The 18,619-nt window shown below is 37.8% G+C and overlaps 2 protein-coding genes across 3 annotated transcripts; both read right to left on the bottom strand.

The window, feature by feature from the left end:
- Positions 1-268: 268 nt before the first annotated feature.
- On the bottom strand, positions 269-785 carry LOC6040941 (dolichol-phosphate mannosyltransferase subunit 3). The gene is made up of 2 exons (XM_001850217.2): positions 520-785; positions 269-459 (listed from the first exon to the last, which is right to left on the bottom strand). The coding sequence occupies exons 1-2, from the start codon at positions 667-669 to the stop codon at positions 325-327; spliced, it is 285 nt and encodes a 94-aa protein (XP_001850269.2). The 5' UTR covers positions 670-785; the 3' UTR covers positions 269-324.
- A 278-nt stretch (positions 786-1,063) lies between these two features.
- LOC6040940 (major royal jelly protein 1) lies at positions 1,064-18,166 on the bottom strand. 2 transcript variants are annotated; one of them, XM_038250746.1, is made up of 4 exons: positions 18,043-18,166; positions 2,421-2,672; positions 2,169-2,356; positions 1,064-2,111 (listed from the first exon to the last, which is right to left on the bottom strand). In XM_038250746.1, the coding sequence occupies exons 2-4, from the start codon at positions 2,659-2,661 to the stop codon at positions 1,170-1,172; spliced, it is 1,371 nt and encodes a 456-aa protein (XP_038106674.1). In that variant the 5' UTR covers positions 2,662-2,672; positions 18,043-18,166; the 3' UTR covers positions 1,064-1,169. The 2 variants fall into 2 exon arrangements, with proteins under 2 accessions (XP_038106674.1, XP_001850268.2); XM_001850216.2 differs by lacking the exon at positions 18,043-18,166 and adding an exon at positions 12,349-12,494.
- Positions 18,167-18,619: the final 453 nt, after the last annotated feature.

Raw genomic sequence — 18,619 nt, 5'->3', positions numbered from 1 at the left:
TTTCGATGGATCAACTATGGTCCCCTTGGAATGAGCTGTCAAGACCTTTTCTGTCAAGAAAGGCCGTGAAGTTACTTTTTAAAAATTGAATTAAAAATCAATTTTAAATCCTTTGAGGTCGTTTAAAAGGTCATTGTACTCAGAAAAATAAGCTTTATCGTTGTGAGCAATAATATCACAAATTAAAGCTTAATTTTAGGACCCAATTGGCACGCTACTAGGTGATTCAAGGGAGAAGACGACAGAAACAAGGAATGAAAAGACAATGTAGCTTAAAATATAATTTGGTTTTACCGTATATTTTTTACAAGCTAATCTTACACCCTAATCACTCAGCACCATCCCCTTACTCCTCAGATCTGCCTTCGCTTCCTTGATCTGCTCCAGCAGTTCCTTGGCGGCGTCATCACAATTATTAAACGTAAACGTCCGGTACAGTACCACCGTGGCGGAGTAGAGCTAAAATTAAATAAACACACATCCAACACAGTCTACAAAATCAACTTTCTATTGACTTACCCCAAAAAGAACGACCAAAATCACCGGTGACAGCTTAATCTCAAACATGTACTCATCCAGCAGGTCACTCCGCAGCTGCCGGGTCACGATGGCCAGGTAAACCGCGAAAAAGGCCGCGGCCGCCGCCAACCATTCCATCAATTTGGTCATCTTGCTCCGAACTATCTATCCTAAAAGTGTCTCAAAGAAGCGATTAATTAAATTTGTTGTTGCCGACTCGACGCTGCTTCGTTTGTTTTGATTACGACCCGGCTGTTGACGTGGTCAGCTGTCAAACGACTGGAGAGCGATTAGTGCGAGTGCTCAACGCGAGGTGGCAACGCCGTCGCATGCGTTTGCTGCGATGCCATAATGGAACGCTTGAAGCGGTTTTATGGCGAGCACGTGGCGCGTGTTTGTTTATAGCTCAGACCTGTTAAATCGACAAAGTCGTTACGATGATGACATCTATGACAGTTAGCTACACGCTGATTGGAAAACAATTCAAAGTAAGTTTTTCAGCAATTTGATGCAAAGGCTTTCGAAGAACTGATCAACGACGCACTCACAATAGTCTTACGATGTATTTTGCACCACACTTTCAAACTTATGTCTAAATGTCCTCAAGCACACGCACAGGCACACTCTCACCTTCACACTCAGAAAACCCCTCAGTTTCGACAGCTGCGCGATCCGCCCAACAGTTCCGGCACCTGGATCGCCTGCACGCGGAAGTTCGTTTCGTTCATGTTTAACGTTCCGGTCATGATTTTCTGGAAGCGACACGTCATCACCCACAGCTCCTCGACGCCCTTCCGGTTTCGGACGATCTTGACGCCGCTCGGGAACTGCAGCGTGTCCAGATTCTGCGACACGATCCGGATGTTGCTCGGGTTGTAGTTGGTCGTCGAGTCCCAGCACCCGATCGCCATCTGGTTGAGCAGCCCAAAGTACAGGTTGCCATTGCTGTCCATCGCTTCCGGTGCGCTCTGCGAGTTCCGACGACCGATGACGCGGAACGCGCGTGGATTGGCACCTACGTCCTCCTCCCACATGGTATCGTTGTGGAGGACTGAAGTGCGGACGGCATTCTCCGCGACCGATGCGAGCGCGTGGAAGAACAGCAGACGATCGTTCAAGACGGGCGATTTGTTCGGTTTGGCGGTGCCGTAAGCCGAGTTGAAGGTAAAGTCGGACGTTCGGATGTCTGCGGGGAGTTTCGGACTTAGCGCCATACTGATCATGCCGTCCATCAGGTCAAAGCTCTCGTTGGCGATCGTGAACGTTCCGTAGTCCGGGTTGGGGTTCATCAACTTGTTGGTTACGCGCCAGGATTTTCCACGCGACATGTCGTACACAATCAGTCCAGCGCCGGTCACGTCCGCGATGTAGGCCATCGTGTTCGAACAGGTTCCTAGCGGAGGGGGATCGCGGACGTCCACGAGAATACTCACAAGCAGCGACACGTCGCAAACGAGCTGACTAGCCGGGATCTGGTACTGATGGATGATCTGATCGGTTCGAAGGTCAAACGCTACAATCTTCGGCAGACAGATCCGGCGATCGCCGATCTTACCGGTGTCCACGATCCACAGCCGGTTGCACTCGTCGATCTGAAAGCAAAATCGTTATGATCTTCTTCAAACTTCGTTTAACCCACGATCACTCACCATGGTCCTGAACACCGACACGATCCCTTCGCAGCGAGGGTCCTCCGGATTCGCTTGAATAGCTGCGTTCGGGTAGGGCTCGATCAACGGTCCCGTAGCGCCCTGCTGGGTCGAAATGATGCCCAGCGTCGCCGGAATGCCCTCGATAAATCGCGGTACCGTGACAAACACACGCGATCGTATGGCATCTGGAAATCAAAAAGCAACTCTTCATTACTACGACCCGCACCGGGACCCCAAGACCCCACTCACTACTGTTGTAGTCAACGTCCATGTCCAGCGGGATGCAGTTCTCCGGAATGAACCGCCCAGCGGTCAACGCTTCCTGCCGTTCCTGCGGCGAGTTGAACACAAAGTCCAGCGAGTTCCACTGCGTGACGGACTTGAGCTGTTTGCCGAAGGTCTGCCCTCCAAAGGATTGTGACAACTGCTGTGGGCTGGCCAAGCCCATGGCCAGCGTGGTCACCAGAAGCCATGCGCTTCGTAGGATCATTGCTTGAAGTTCTGTTGGACAATAAAAGCGCAGCAATTAGTGCCAAAGTGCTCAGTTAAAGTTCAAAGAGTTCATAGAACTAATAGAGTTGTCATAACCGGATCGCTCAACCGTAACAAACGCTTTTTAAACCGGCTGCTAATTAGTCGCAAAAGGAAGAAACGAACGCGAACTTGATAAAGAAATGGCAAATTGGCTGAGGAAGTTGAGCGCGCGCGATATATGAAAGAGAAACTGTTTTTTTTTTTTTCGGTGAATAAAGACCCTGATTGGGCGAAATTTGCATATTTTTTGTTCGTTTTATTTGGGTAAAACTTAAAAATAACTTATCCTTGGGGTTATCCCAGGCAAAAAAATTTTTGGAATTTTCAACAGATATGGTAATGTTCAAGGAAACGGAGTTTGTGAAGTCAGTATTTTGAAAGTAGCTACAGGAGTACACTGAAAATTTACCCAACTTCGCCGTCTTGATAATTACGATCTGTGACCACAAACCACCCAAACAAAACCCTTGAAACGTCAAAAATTTCTGATAAGCATAAAAAATCATAAATCAAAAAAGTGTTATAAATTTCAATCAAAACAAACGAAATGCCCGCTCCGAGCACGCCTCGTTGCCTTGCCAGGGCCATCTCGGTTGGCCGTGGCGTTCGTCGCCACGTTCAAGTCTACTCTCTTGGCTTGCTGCGATCGGATCGGATCGAGCGGGGTTTTCCCCGGCGATCAATGACATTGAAAATCAAAAACATACTGCCACAATGCGGCGTGTGTGTTTGCGCGCTGAAATGTGTTTCTTTAATTTTTCAACAAATAGCTCGTTTAAAAATCGCTCAATTTCGACACCGGATGATTGAAACGCGATTAGCCATAATGGCAGTGAACTGTCAATCGACGGTGCCATAATGGCGACATCAATGCTTAGCGAATTCGATATCATTTGATATCAAGAGGTCAATTTACCCTTCCGATTGAAGATCCACGATTGATGTTCACATTCTGAGGGAGATTTGGTTCCATTATTCTCATTCATAAAGTGAAACCGCCACGGCGTGCGAACTTCGGGCGTATCGAAACCAATTATTGACGCGTTGAAGCATTTTTATTTACCTCCAAACAGGCACAGCCTACTGACTGACTGCCTGACGGAGAGAATAAAGGTGGAAGATGACGATTGAAATGTGAGCTTTTTTACCATAAAATGCGTAAATCCACTGGAATCCCGACAATGACAGTGGAGCAGTTCTCTACGGAATCGGTCTTTTTTGCTTAATTTATCGTTGAGACGACCAGGAATCTTTGATATGCTCATTTTGCATCATTAGAAAACCATATACTCTTTAGTTGTCCACAAAATGATATGTGAAAATTGAATCTTCATTCCATGAATTTTTGATCGATTTGCAGCCCGGCAATCACACTGAAAATATCGGTAAAATTTGGTGATTTTATTTGCTTGACACAAAATTGATTTGCAAAAATTTAATTTTTATTTGAGGACATAAAATGCCAACTTTTCATCGGGCAAATTGACCGAGTTATGAATTTTGAAAATGATTTTTTCAAAAATCGAAATATTGTTCGCAAAATTTCAACATCATTTTTCGATGTGTCGACTTGTAATCGTGCATTTTATGAAGTGCACCGTTTCGTTATAACCATTTTGGTCTTTTGAATATCGCAGTTTTCATTTTTAAATTGCCCAGTTCACTTTTGAAAAAATATTTTGAATAACTGAAAAATTTTCATATTTTGCTTTTATTGAACTTTGCTGATGTTGCCATGCAAAGCAGCAAAACAGGAAATTGATGTTTTCTGTCTTGGTTTTAAATAACCTTCAATTATTTCAATGTCGATATCTCAGCAATATAGTGTCTGATTCACAATGTTAGTATGAACATTCGTGAAATTTTCTGATCTTTCGAAAAAATATTTTTAAAAATTTAAAATCAAGACTAACATTTCAAACGGGCCAAACATTCAATATTACAACCCATTTGAAATGTTAGTCTTGGATTTAAATTTTGAAAATATTTTTCGAAGAGACGGAAAATTTTACGAATGTTCATGTTTTAAATTGTGAATCGGATTTATAGTTGCTGAGATATCGACATTAGAAAATGTGGGTTGTTTAGGTAAGACTTAGAAAACATCAATTTTCCTGTTTTTAACCTTGCATGGCAATATTCAGCAACTATGGGTCGTATCAACAAAGTTCAATAAAGCAAAATATAGAGAATTTTCTCAGCTATTCAAAAATATTTTTTCAAAAGTGGGCAAATATGGGCACTAATTTAAAAATGAAAACTGCGACTATTTTCAAAAGTTACCTAAAATGGTTATAACTTGAAAACGGTGCACTTTATCAAAATTTCACTAAAGTACTTTTTGATTGCAAATTGATTTTACATCGAAAATGAAGTTGGAAAATTTTTTGCGACCAATATTTCGATTTTTGAAAAATCTGTATTGATTCAAAAATTCATAACTCGGTCAAAGATTTTGCCCATTCTGAAATTTCTGAAAAGTTGGCATTTTATGTCCTAAAACATATCAAAATAAAAAATTAAAAATAGTGTTTTTTTGCAAATCAAGTTTTTGTGTCAAAAGCTAAATAAAAATCACCAAAATTTTTTACGTGTATCATTTTTTTCAGTGTAGTCCATATCCATACCTACAACTTTACGAAGACACCAAATCGATCAAAAATTCCTTCAAAAGATACAGATTTTTGAATTTTCATACATCATTTTTGTATGGACAGCTGCCAACTTTGTATGGAAAATTATATGGACAAACTAATGATGCAAAATGGCTTCTTTGGGCATACCGAAGGCACCAAAAAAGTTTCACCCGGATTAAAAAATACAAAAAAAATCGAATGACCGAAATCTCAGAGAATTGCTCAGTGGAAATTGTTTTTTTTTTTTTTATGGTAGCTTTTGCTCATCTTTATTGTCTGAGACGACCGGAAAGAAACAGTCATTCGATATCGGTCTTTTTTTGGTTCTCATGTGTTTTAACGCGAAAATTGCAATTAACTCCATTTAAAAGCCCAATTATTTCGAAACTGTAATTTTCTTTTTCACACTTGCTGAAAGAGGGAGTGATGAATGGGATAAAAATAATTGAAAAATAGCTTCAATTTGTTCTAGAATGAATGAAAAGATATAATCTGAGTCATTGCCCGGAACAAAGATAAAGTTTTTAAACGGAAAAGAAATGTTGAACTATTTTTAAAATGATTTATTTTAGTGGAAACACTTATGGTCCCTTAATTCGAAGTTTTTTAATTTGACAGTTTGCGAATGAGAGTTGCCATACCTCAATGTAGAATGACATTTAAGTGATCTGATATAAAAAGTACTGAATCCTCGACTAATATAGTTCTCTATTGCAACAATGTTAGCAGTATGGATATTTTAAATTCAAATTTCATGCAAATTATTACTCGTTGTTTTCTTCCTGGACGTTTCAATTCCATAATTTAAATTTATTGGTCCACTATGGAAATCAAATCCTGAAAATTTCAGGGATCATACAATATAAAAAGAAAAATGATGAATTATCGTTTTTTTTTTTCTATCGAAATTATGAAAATAAAAACTTAATCACTAACAGTTTTGTGCAAACAAATGCATTTTCTGCAGAACCACACCAATGTCATGGCCACCGTGCAGTTGTTCTAGCCATAAATGCCTCGTTCGGCCACGCCAAAACGACCCACCATTTACACTCTCGAAAGCATTTTTTTTTCCCATACGACCAAAGCTTAATACCTCCGCCAGCTGATCTGCATAAGCGTGCACACCGGCCCCGGCGATCTTGAGCGCCCAACTGGTTCTTTGCGGCCGTTCATGACCACTAGGGTGACCACCTCGCGCTCTCTGTCAAGCAAACCAATTTCTTCGCCATAATGGTCGAATTCGGCGCGAACAGTCAAATCGTTTATAGCAAGCGCCATTATGGCGCGTTTTTGACGTCCCGGCCTGTCACCCTAATCGCGTCATTGTAATCGCTGGGGCTAGCAGGGCGTGGAGAAAGACTTAAAGGCAAATAATAATTTATTCGCTGGGATTATTAAAATATCACTCTTGCTGCAGAATCCTGGTGAAGGGATAATTGATCGGCCAGAATGCAAACAATCCGGCAGAACCTGGCAGAACCCCTGGGTGATCAGATTACACGAGTCGCAACCTCCCGAGGCAGTTCTCGATCATTTGAGCGGGGGAAATAAAAGGTTATGTCTTATCGATTTATTGACCAGATGACGGTTTGGAACGATTGTGCGCGTGTGGATTAAACAATTGAACATTTGCAACAATCGGCGAAGGCTTCCCAGGATCATTGTTTCATAAAAGGTTAGCGGCAGTTCCTGAAAGGGTGTGTCTACGCTACAATTGAAGGTTAAACCAGATAAGCTGAAATGAGGTCATAACAAATGCTGAAAACTTGTCTGCGAATAGTTCAAACCGGATTGCCAAAATTTATGCCATAATTGCTTGTCAACTGGTTTTTGTTGACTACAGACGCAAGGGAAAGGCTAGTTTTGGCACTTACACGGAGAAAAAAAGAGTTCACAAAATCGTGAACACGCGTTCATGAAATTGGGAACCCCGAAGCATTTGAACACTTTTTTCGTAGTTCCCAAATTCATGAACGCTTGTTCACGATTTTGGGAACTCTTTTTCTCCGTGTAGTGCTGAAAAACGAAACTCGTCGTAATACACGTGCGTGTGCAATTTCCAGCTGGACTTTTTTGTGCTTCTTCGATAATATATTATATTGAAAGTGGAAAAAAATCTCGGGTTAATGATCACTTCAAGGTCCTTTTTTCTTCGGAGTTTTTCACAGATGAAACAATTGGTTTTCAACGTTGACAGTTAAAGTTATTACACATGAAATGATGCATTGGCATTGACCAATACTAATTTTGTTAACTATTAAATTCATATTCTTTTCAGGTATCGAAGACCAAACAACATACAAAAATAAAATTAGGATGCTTAATTTTGACATGCACGAAAAAGATTGTCCAAACACAGTGTCATGAATATCAATTTGTTTACGTTTCCGAGATATGATTTTTTTAAAATAAAAAGTGAGTTTTTCGACACTTTTTTCACTAAAACTGCGATAACTTGAAAATTTCAGCGATGACCTATACATGTTAGGGTACCAAAAGTTGCGTATTTGAATTACAAAAATTTTGGTACCCTAACATGTATAGGTCATCGCTGAAATTTCTAAGTTATCGCAGTTTTAGTGAAAATAGTTGATTTTTTGCCAATTTCGTCATTTTCCTGTTTTTTGCGCGTGGCGTGTCGAAAAACTCAGTTTTTATTTTCAAAAAATCATGTCTCGAAAACGTACGGCTCGACATCGCCAATTTTTTGATATGTTATGTGAAATTTTCCGAGGAATCCGAAAAAAATATTTTCAGACATAGGCTGTTTGGTCCAGACACGGTCAAAACGCAATTTTAAGTTTTCATACGACTTTTTCAAATGTTAAGCTAGATTTTTTAAATTTCTTACTATTTTTCTCAAATAGCCAAACCAATCACCTTTCTTTTGCGTCTAAGACAGCTAAAATCGGATGAAATGCCGCGGAGATATGATTGAAAAAAGTGTTTTTTGCGAAAAATGACGAAAATTGCTATTTTTCAAACCACCCTAGCACGATGTAGGTCACCCTAATAACCAAACAAAAAAATACGGGTCTAATTATTTTGGCGTAATATTCAATGTTTGGCCCTTTTAAAATGTTAGTCTTGATTTAAAAATATTTGATCAAAATATTTTTTTCGAAAAGATCGGAAAATTTCACGAATGTTTCATGTATTAACATTGATAATCGGACCATTAGTTGCTGAGATATCGTCATTAGAAAATGGTGTGTTTTTGGTGAGATTTTGAAAACTTCAATTTTCGTGTTTTTTTTTCTTAAAGCGGCTCTATCTCAGCAACCCGAGGTCCAATCTTCAATGTCTCTTAGACAATTTTATAGCTAATTTTCTGAGCTACTCAAAAAATTTTTTAGAAATGGTCACTTATGGTCACTATTTTTAAAAATCGAAAAACTGCAAATATTTCGCTAAAATCAAACTTTCGGTGGCTATATCTTGAAAAAGGAGCCCTTTATCAAAAAATCTGTAGAGTACTTTTCGATTGCAAATTGTCAAACTTGTTTTTGTATGAAACTTCGATTTTTTCCAAAAATCACTGTTTTTTTCAAAAATTCATAACTCGGCGGCAATTTTTTTTACCAGGTTTCTCTATGGCTCAAAAGTTGCGGATTTTCGTCCATTAAAACATATCAAAAAATCTCGTAAATCAAAAAATACGTATTTTGGGAAATTGAGTTTTAGTGAAAAAAAAGTTGATAAAAAAATCTGCAAATTTTTTTTGGTGTGCCTATTTTTTCTCAAAAGTCCTCAACAATACCTACAACTTTGCCGAAGACACCAAATTGATCAGAAAATTCACTCACTTCTTCTTCTTCCCCTGATGATTCCATGAAATGTGGGTTCCGCATAGAATCTGTCTCTTGCGGTTAATGCAACGCATAGGCCGGGCCGCTTTACAGTGTTCAAGTCAAATCAAAGTACTGCAATCAATAATAAGAAAGAACTTGAGGCGTAATTAACCATAAGTTCTTCCCGGATGCTTTCGGACTGGCTGCGCTTGTGTTCGATTAGATTATATTAGATTAGAAGGCCCCACAAAGTTTGTCAAATAAAAATACAAAAATAAAATGGTCGAAATCGGCTATTTCAGAGAGTTGCTCATGGACTTTGTGTGGTACCCCAGTACATGTTTTAAATAATATTTGAGCTAACCTGTTGGAAAATATTAAAACAAATTGAAATCCTATCAAAGGGTCCTGATTTTCGGTTCAATGAACAAGTTTAGCCACTTTTGACGCCTAGACTCTAAACTAAATATGCAGACTTTCAAATGTTGTCACAAAAGATATGATGCAAAACATGCAAAAATGTTATTTTTAATATTTTACCAAAAAATATTTTAAGACTATGTTTGGGAATAAAGGGTGTCAGCTTGTCTTGAGTAAAAAATAACAGAATTCTTTAAAAAATTAAGGTTGTTGCTAATATTTTTAAGAAGTTTATGTTCCTTGCCTATGACTAAAGAAGATAAAAATTAAAATACAAGCCTGAGTTTTAACAACTAAATGTAAAAGTCGTTGGAAAATGCAGTAGTAGTACAGTGAGTTTGCAATCGTTAAAATAAAAAAAAAATGCGAAAAAAATATAAACGCAGAGTAATGCATACATTTTTTTAGATGACTGCACTCATAATTGAAAATATTTTAATCAAATATAAAACACGTATCTGTTATTGAAGTATAATTTCTGTATTTCAAATCATCCATCATCATTATGAATTCCAAAACATTCATGATTACATTCATGTTATCCTAAGAAAACTTAAACTCAAGAGTTCGACGCTCAAAACAAAATCGCCATAATTGAAGTCTCCGGCGTTGTAATGTGATTTTAATTTTTTTCATACTGTCACTTTAAATTTTTCACAACTGCTTACACCCACAACTGGTTCCAACGAAAAAAAATGACCTTCAGATACTGTTTTTTCCTCTCTCAACCTCTTTGATCCATCAATTTCACACACTTTTCGGTAAAGCTCCAATTCGCCGATGAATTCGGTGGCTATATCTTGAAAAAGGAGCCCTTTATCAAAAAATCTGTAGAGTACTTTTCGATTGCAAATTGTCAAACTTGTTTTTGTATGAAACTTCGATTTTTTCCAAAAATCACTGTTTTTTTCAAAAATTCATAACTCGGCGGCAATTTTTTACCAGGTTTCTCTATGCTCAAAAGTTGCATTGTCCATTAAAAACATACAAAAATCTCGTAAATCAAAAATACGTATTTTGGGAAATTGAGTTTTAGTGAAAAAAAAGTTGATAAAAAAATCTGCAAATTTTTTTTGGTGTGCCTATTTTTTCTCAAAAGTCCTCAACAATACCTACAACTTTGCCGAAGACACCAAATTGATCAGAAAATTCACTCACTTCTTCTTCTTCCCCTGATGATTCCATGAAATGTGGGTTCCGTTCATAGAATCTGTCTCTTGCGGTTAATGCAACGCAGTAGGCCGGGCCGCTTTAGTGAGTGTAATACATTTCGGGGATTCTCGAAAGTACTGCAATCATTAATAATGACAAGAAAGAACTTGAGGCGTAATCTAACCATAAGTTCTTCCCGGATGCTTTCTTCGGACTGGCTGCGCTTGTGTTCGATTAGATTAGATTAGATTAGGAAGGCCCCCACAAAGTTTAAGTCAAATAAAAAAATACAAAAAATAAAAATGGTCGAAATCGGCCGATTTCGTAGAGAGTTGCTCATGGACTTTGTGTGGCCTACCCCAGTACATGTTTTAAAAATAATATTGTTGAGAAAAACCTAACCTGTTGGAAAATATTCCAAAAACAAATTGAAATCCTATCAAAGGCACCCCGGTTTACGGTACTATTTTTAAGTCAAGTTTAGCCACGTTTTGACGATATTATGAGTCTAAACTAAATATTCAGACTTTCAAATGTTGTCACAAAAAGATATGATGCAAAACATGCAAAAAATGTTATTTTTTTAATATTTTACCCAAAAAATATTTTAAGACTATGTTTGGGAATAAAGGATGTCAGCTTGTCTTGAGTAAAAAATAACAGAATTCTTTAAAAAATTAAGGTTGTTGCTAATATTTTTAGGAAGTTTATGTTCCTTGCCTATGACTAAAGAAGATAAAAATTAAAATACAAGCCTGAGTTTTAACAACTAAATGTAAAAGTCGTTGGAAAATGCAGTAGTAGTACAGTGAGTTTGCAATCGTTAAAATAAAAAAAAAATGCGAAAAAAATATAAACGCAGAGTAATGCATACATTTTTTTAGATGACTGCACTCATAATTGAAAATATTTTAATCAAATATAAAACACGTATCTGTTATTGAAGTATAATTTCTGTATTTCAAATCATCCATCATCATTATGAATTCCAAAACATTCATGATTACATTCATGTTATCCTAAGAAAACTAAAACCCAAGAGTTCGTCGCTCAAAACAAAATCGCCATAATTGAAGTCTCCGGCGTTGTAATGTGATTTTAATTTTTTTCATACTGTCACTTTAAATTTTTCACAACTGCTTACACCCACAACTGGTTCCAACGAAAAAAAATGACCTTCAGATACTGTTTTTTCCTCTCTCAACCTCTTTGATCCATCAATTTCACACACTTTTCGGTAAAGCTCCAATTCGCCGATGAATTACTAAACAACGAGAAAAACGATACTTTTCAGCAGCGCAAAAAAAAATACCGACAAAACTCAATCAAAACGAAGTTAAAATAACTGCATCCGTTCGATCCTCATCTCGAAGCTTCCTCGAAGAAGACAGAAAGCCAAAGATGCAACCGCAATCGCAGGCGTGTCAAGATCGCACAGTTCGCGCAATGCGCACAAATTATCAACAAACGCGCACTTCAAGCAGCTCGGAGAGTAAACAAGCTGGTGAGCACATGTGCGACTTGCAGGATTGCACCAGCTGATGCCGGTCCAGCCTGATTCCTTTCGCGAAAAAAAAACGAAAATAATAATAAACAGCACAGCAATGTCACAACACCCAGGTCAAACAAGCAAGCAGCTACCTTACTGAGCGAGGTACAGAACTCTTCCAAAAACTTTTCTTGGCGCGATCGCGATCTCGCGGGAAAACACAACCCCGATCTAGCTGGCTTGCGTGTGTAGCCCACGACGGACGGAACTCGACTGACTCGTTACGGCTAGGAAACGTGCCAGCTATAGACACTTTATTGGTTCTTGGAGCCGAACCCGAGAATGGCGACGAGGATCGACGACGCGATCGTCGCAAGCATAGAGCGGTGATCGATCCCAACGGCGAATTTAAGTGTTGGTCATTTTTGTTGAAAGATCCATTCAGGACTCTCGATTGAGTCAAGTTGAAATTGAAAGGCCTAGTAGATTGTCCTTACCTTAAAATTCTAATGTCTTGATCATCAGTCTATGATCACCCGAGGTGGACCCGATCTTCAGCGATCGCAAAATTCGCGAAAACGGAGGTGTGTCTGCCGAACACTTCAATACAGAAAATCGCGTTCTAAAAGGAAAAGAAGCTTCTCGCGATTCGGACTTCAAATTCAAATTTGAACATCGATCAACAGAGGAGGTCATCGACAGGTTGCCACTAGCCCATGCTATCGATATCAGTGGTGGTATTGAGGTATTGATGCAGGCACGCAAGAATCGAAATTTGCTGATTAAACAAACTGAACCTTGCCGGAACTGTTTTCAGCTCACCTGAGCAGTAGGTACATATAGGTAGAACATGTTGAGAAATTCAGCCGACGACCAGCGGGCAAGGCGATTTGAGCAGCGAAAAGTCAAAACAACAAGATCGTTGAAAGCCGGGGCTGTTCCGGTTGCACCTTTACGCACTACTTGCGTTGCCGAACGACGACGCAGTAGGCTCTGTGCTATATGTGGCATAGTAGGCGGAAGGCCTGAAGGACAGTTTTGGGGGGAGGTTTGATAAGATCGGAAGCAAGCGAGACTGGTTGTGGAATGCAGTAGATATTAAGGTGACGGCCCAGCAATTAGAAAACTCAACCTGTTAATATTTTGTTTTAGTAATCAGAAAAATGCGTTCAAGTTATAGATTAGACAACTGCTCTCAAAACGCGAGTCGGGGAATACTTCATTTTCCCGATTACAAACTTCAACCCAAAGAAGTCTCAAAAAATTTCCAAAAGAAAACCTTGAAAAATTCCAAAAAGAAACTCTCCAAAAAGTTACAAAAAAGAAACCCCTAAAACATTTAAAAATAACCCTAACGCCTCATCTTAGTTAGATTTCTGAACTCGATAAATTTCCGGGGCCTTTTCCATGACCAAATAATTGGTTTGTTCATTCAACCTTCCATACAATTTTGACAGCTATCCATACAAAAAAAGTACTTTAAGAAGGAATTTTCTAAAAGATGGTGTCTTTGCAAAAGTTGTAAGATATTGATAAGGAATATTCTGAAGTTAAAAAAAAAAGTTAGAATCTGAAAAAATATCACTCATTTTTGAAAACTTTATTACAAGTTCTTGTCCCTCCCCTCATTAAAATTTCCCCGAAAAACAGAGAGCAAAAAAATATTGTTGTTTGTTTCCGCATATCAAAATTTGATTTAATCAAAGACGCCACTTTTAAACTTTTTTGGTGCCTTCGGTATGCCCAAAGAAGCCATTTTGCATTATTAGTTTGTCTATATACTTTTCCATACAAATTTGGCAACTGTCCATACAAAAATGATATATGAAAATTTAAAAATCTGTATATTTTGAAGAAATTTTTTGATCGATTTGGTGTCTTCGGGAAAGTTGTAGGTATGGATAAGGTAAGGACTACACTGAAAAAATGATACATGGTAAAAAAAATTGGTGATTTGCATAAAAAAAACATTTTTATTATTTTTTTTCAATTTCTCGTATGTATTAAGGTAGGGGAGAGTGGGGAAACTTGATCCCCTTTTTTTGTATCGCACATAACTCTATCAATTTCTCACAAAACTATGATCTTTTTGCATGAATTGAAAGCTTAAACATTCAACTATGTTTGGCTGATAAGGGTACTTCATCAGATAAACTCTTCGAATCATGCCAAGCGTTTTAAAAAAATTTTAAACTGGCATTTTCAAAATGTTGGGGTAATTTGATCCCCTTTCAACATTTCGAAGAAATCTTACAAAATGTTTCTTATTCATCCAAACTTTTAATTTTCTATGTTACACAATTTTACATTAAACCTGTACGTTTGTGTTCAAAATATAACAAGTTTAGCATGTAAAATATTTAAAACTTAAACATTTCTTTAGACCAAAATTGACACAAAAGCTAGTAATTTTTGTTTACAAAACTTGAAAAATGGTTCAAACCAGTAAGTTATGTACAACTATATTAAAGGAAACTATGTATGAAAAACCCGGCCCATTATTCAGTCTTGAGGCTGATTCCAGTGACTGTAAAATGCAGGGATCAAGTCTCCTAAACGCACTTTTTAAACAATTGATTGTAAAATAGTATGACGATAAATTTAACGTCAAATGCGTAAGGGTTTTGGAGTTGATATGTTTATCAAACAATTCATGTATAAAAAATATTTTTTAGCAATTTTTGCTTTCTTATTTATCAAAACAAAGAAAAAGATCTCTTGGAAGTTTTTTGCAGCACTTTTAGAAAAATGTGTGTAACTCAATCTAAACATTTTTTAATTTTTTTCTTTGTTTTCTACAATGAGTTTTAGTCAATTTCGCACAACTTTATAGAACAAAGCTAATTGTTTTACCCACATGCTGACGAGATACAGGATTGGGATCAAGTCTCCCCGGGGATCAAGTCTCCCCACTCTCCCCTATGTACATCAAACATTGAAAAAAAAATCCAGAACGAGAAAAAAAATCTTTTTTCCGAAAAATCGAAAGATTGATCGCAAAAAGCTTTTCAAATTAATTTTTCGATGTTAAATCAAATTTGCAATCAACAAGTGAAAATTTTATAGAGTGCACCGTTTTCAAGTTAAGGCCATTTTTAGGTAACTTTTTTGAAAATAGTCGAAGTTTTTCATTTTTTTAAATTAGTGCACATGTTTGCCCACTCTTGAAAAAAATATTTTTGAAATGCTGAGAAAATTCTCTACATTTTGCACTTTTGAATTTTGTTGATACGACCCTTAGTTGCTGAGATATTGCCCTAATGCACTAATTTAAAAAAAATTAAAAACTGCGACTATTTTCAAAAAAGTTACCTAAAAATGGCTTTAACTTGAAAACGGTGCACTTTAACAACATTTCGCTAAAGTACTTTTTGATTGCAAATTTGATTTTACATCGAAAAATTAAGTTGAAAAAAATTTGCGACCAATATTTCGTTTTTTTGAAAAAAATCAGTATTGGTTAAAAAACTTCATAACTCTGTCAAAGATGCACAACCTGGAAATTTCTGAAAAGTTGGCATTTGATGTCCTCTAAAACATATCAAAAAATAAAAAAAATAAAAAAATGGTGTTTTCTAGCAAATCAAGTTTTAGTGATAAATCGCTAAATAAAAAATCACCAAAAATTTTTTTACCGTGTATCATTTTTTTTCTACAACTTTGCCGAAGACACCAAATCGATCAAAAAATTCCTTCAAAAAAGATACAGATTTTTGAATTTTCATGCATCATTTTTGTATGGACAGCTGCCAAATCTGTATGGAAAATTATATGGACAAACTAATTATGCAAAAAGGCTTCTTTGGGAATACCGAAGGCACCAAAAAATGGTGCCGAATGACCGAAATCTGAGAGAACTGCTCATCTCATAACGTTTCCGTAAAGGGGTGTATGGATCTTCCTATCATCAAATTTAAAACAGGAAATGAAATCTCGTTAACTGACAAAAGTCACGAATCACCTAAATCAGACAACTCCAAATTGAATAATTGCATCAAGATAATTCTTTCCGTCGTCCGCAATAACTAGATTACGGACAACAATATTTTACCTTTGCCTGACCTCAAAAGACGACACCAGTTGACTAATGTCCACAAAATAAACATCAATTAACTTGCGGCAAACTTCTTCACGGTTCACACGTCATGGGTTGAAGACGAAAAAAAAAATCCCCGCCTTTCTTGGCTTATGCTGTTATTAAGCTCTTCACACTAATTTAGCAACTTTATTTGCCAATAGGCAATGCAGTCGGAATTCACACAGTGTGATTTCCCGATTAGTCGATTGACTCATCTTCAGACGAATTAAAATGTAAAACAAGTTTTCCCATTTTCTTACCGTAAGTAAGTCTGGATTAGCATGTAACTCGCGATTGCTTGCCAAGCAGGGGTGTGTGTACTTCCCCTTAACTTATTTGTGTTCTGGATAAGTCGCAGTCGTTGACGCCTTTGTAGAACCAACGCACACCTGGCTGACTTGAGGGATGTCATCCACCTGTGTGGGTCGCGAGGTCACAATTTTATCTGCGGATTTCCACCTGGGTTGCCAGCCTTCGTCAAACAAAAGCAAGCCCCATTTGCAATGATAAACGGACTGGTTGCTGGTGCAGCTTAATTGCCTGGGATTTGAATGTTAACAGGTTATGACCTGGGTGATAAATTCTGACTTCAAACTTATTACATTGTAAGTTTTTTTTTATTGGAAATCCATGCCCGGAGGCAATAAAGATATCCAAGTCAAATCGATGTTTGTTTATAGCCACGAACGTGGTAACTCAAGTGCGCGATTAAATTAAACATTTATTGCATAATTCGTGTCCGATTGAACAGCAACAAACCATCAATCATTGAAAGGTAATTCTTGAAAAGTAAAACGCCTAGTAAGAAATGAACTTACTGTAACGAGAGCACGCGAGTTGTACTACAGCAACCCACGTTTACTCGGTCGTTTATCATTGTGAATTATGTTGTTCGATTAGTTACGGTTCATCAAATACGCTTTTATTAGCTTTTAGACAAAATATATTTACAAAGGATAGGTTTTTTTAATGAATCATATTGAAAGGTATTTTCAGCAAAACAAATTTGCAATTTGTATTTTTTCTGTATTTTTTGATTTTTTTTTTGTAGTTCTATATTTTTATATCACAACACGTCAATATAACAACTCGATTGAGCCATATTCTTCTTCAAATATGATGTCTGTCGAAAAAAATGCTAAGCTAAAAAAACAACCCAGCAAAAATAGTTATAGAACAAACAAAACCTGTAAAAAGGTTGGAAACAATGACCGGCTTCTAAACTGACAGCCTTTTGCTTGACAATTTAAAAAAAACCATTTACATGTAAGCTTGATTTCAGAATCAATAAATGTATGGCAAATATCCTTGTAGAAACTGTAATTTTGTCAAAGTTCATTTAATCCTAAAAAATAAGCTACCTATCTAAACCCAACATTTTTTTTTTTTAAAAGATTATTTGAAAAGATTCGAAAATATTTTTTAGCCTACCTCAACTGAACTATCCACCTTCAACCGCTACTGCCATCATTATCGTCATCGTCATCATTCCAAACAGATGAATTGGCACGCCTGTGTTGGTGTGAGGATAAATGATGACTTCCAGAGTTGCCAGACAGTTTTTTTTCTGCCTTATATTGTTTTGGTTTGTTTCACTGACTACTACGTCCATCAACAACAAGTAGAACCCCATTGATTGATAAGGAATCAAGATTAAACTTTTTTCAAGCAAATAAGGCCGACCATAATCTGATTCATCTAATGGAACACCGACCGACACGATCTGTCATTTCCACCACTCAGATCTGAAACTCCATTCAAAACTTACATCATTCTGGCAACACCATCCCACCGTACGTCAAATCCAAGTAGTCCGTCATTCGTAGAAGCCCTTGCACGCGAGTGTGTTGTGTGCGGTGCCCCGTCGTTGCTGCTGCTGCTGCTTTCCGACGAAACTTTCAATCAACTATCTCCCCGTTTCCGGCCAGCTACCCATCCGGAGATTCACCGCTTCCCGTACTTCGTCCCGAGCTCAGTGCCACCAGCAATCGGAAAACACCTTCCCGGCCCCGTGTTCTTGAAAATTTGCAGCTACCAGCGAGAAACACAAAGACTGATTCACTCTCTGCGAGACAAGGACAAGTGGCTCGTAAGAGCGGGACGGCACACGAGAGTGAGGTCAAGGGAAAACAAAATCTGCTGCCTTCTTCCTTCCGTCGCCGTCGCTGACTGTTTGTTGATGATGTTTTGATTTTGCGTTGGTGTTTGTGTGACGGCTACGACCAGTGAAAGCATCTCCCGTCAGTCAGTCAGTCTTTCGGGAGGAATTTTCGGGGGTTTACAACACCTTCGGGGCGAGACTTGTCAGATACGAAAAGGGGTGCAAGTTGGTCGACTCACCCCCG

The sequence above is a fragment of the Culex quinquefasciatus genome, chromosome 1, assembly GCF_015732765.1.
Source record: "Culex quinquefasciatus strain JHB chromosome 1, VPISU_Cqui_1.0_pri_paternal, whole genome shotgun sequence".
Classification (NCBI taxonomy): Eukaryota; Metazoa; Arthropoda; class Insecta; order Diptera; family Culicidae; genus Culex; species Culex quinquefasciatus.
The sequence above is the reverse complement of the archived record's forward strand: the minus strand, read 5'-3'. Positions and strand labels throughout refer to the sequence as shown.

Bases quoted from the DNA above. Each gene is read 5' to 3' on its own strand.
- LOC6040940 (XM_038250746.1), bottom strand. From the start codon at position 2,661: ATGATCCTACGAAGCGCATGGCTTCTGGTGACCACGCTGGCCATGGGC. The intron at 2,357-2,420 runs GTGAGTGGGGTC...TTTGATTTCCAG, and splicing joins GGACGTTGACTACAACAGTA to ATGCCATACGATCGCGTGTG. The intron at 2,112-2,168 runs GTGAGTGATCGT...TTTTGCTTTCAG, and splicing joins TGTCGGTGTTCAGGACCATG to ATCGACGAGTGCAACCGGCT.
- LOC6040941 (XM_001850217.2), bottom strand. From the start codon at position 669: ATGACCAAATTGATGGAATGGTTGGCGGCGGCCGCGGCCTTTTTCGCG. The intron at 460-519 runs GTAAGTCAATAG...ATTTAATTTTAG, and splicing joins TTTTGGTCGTTCTTTTTGGG to CTCTACTCCGCCACGGTGGT.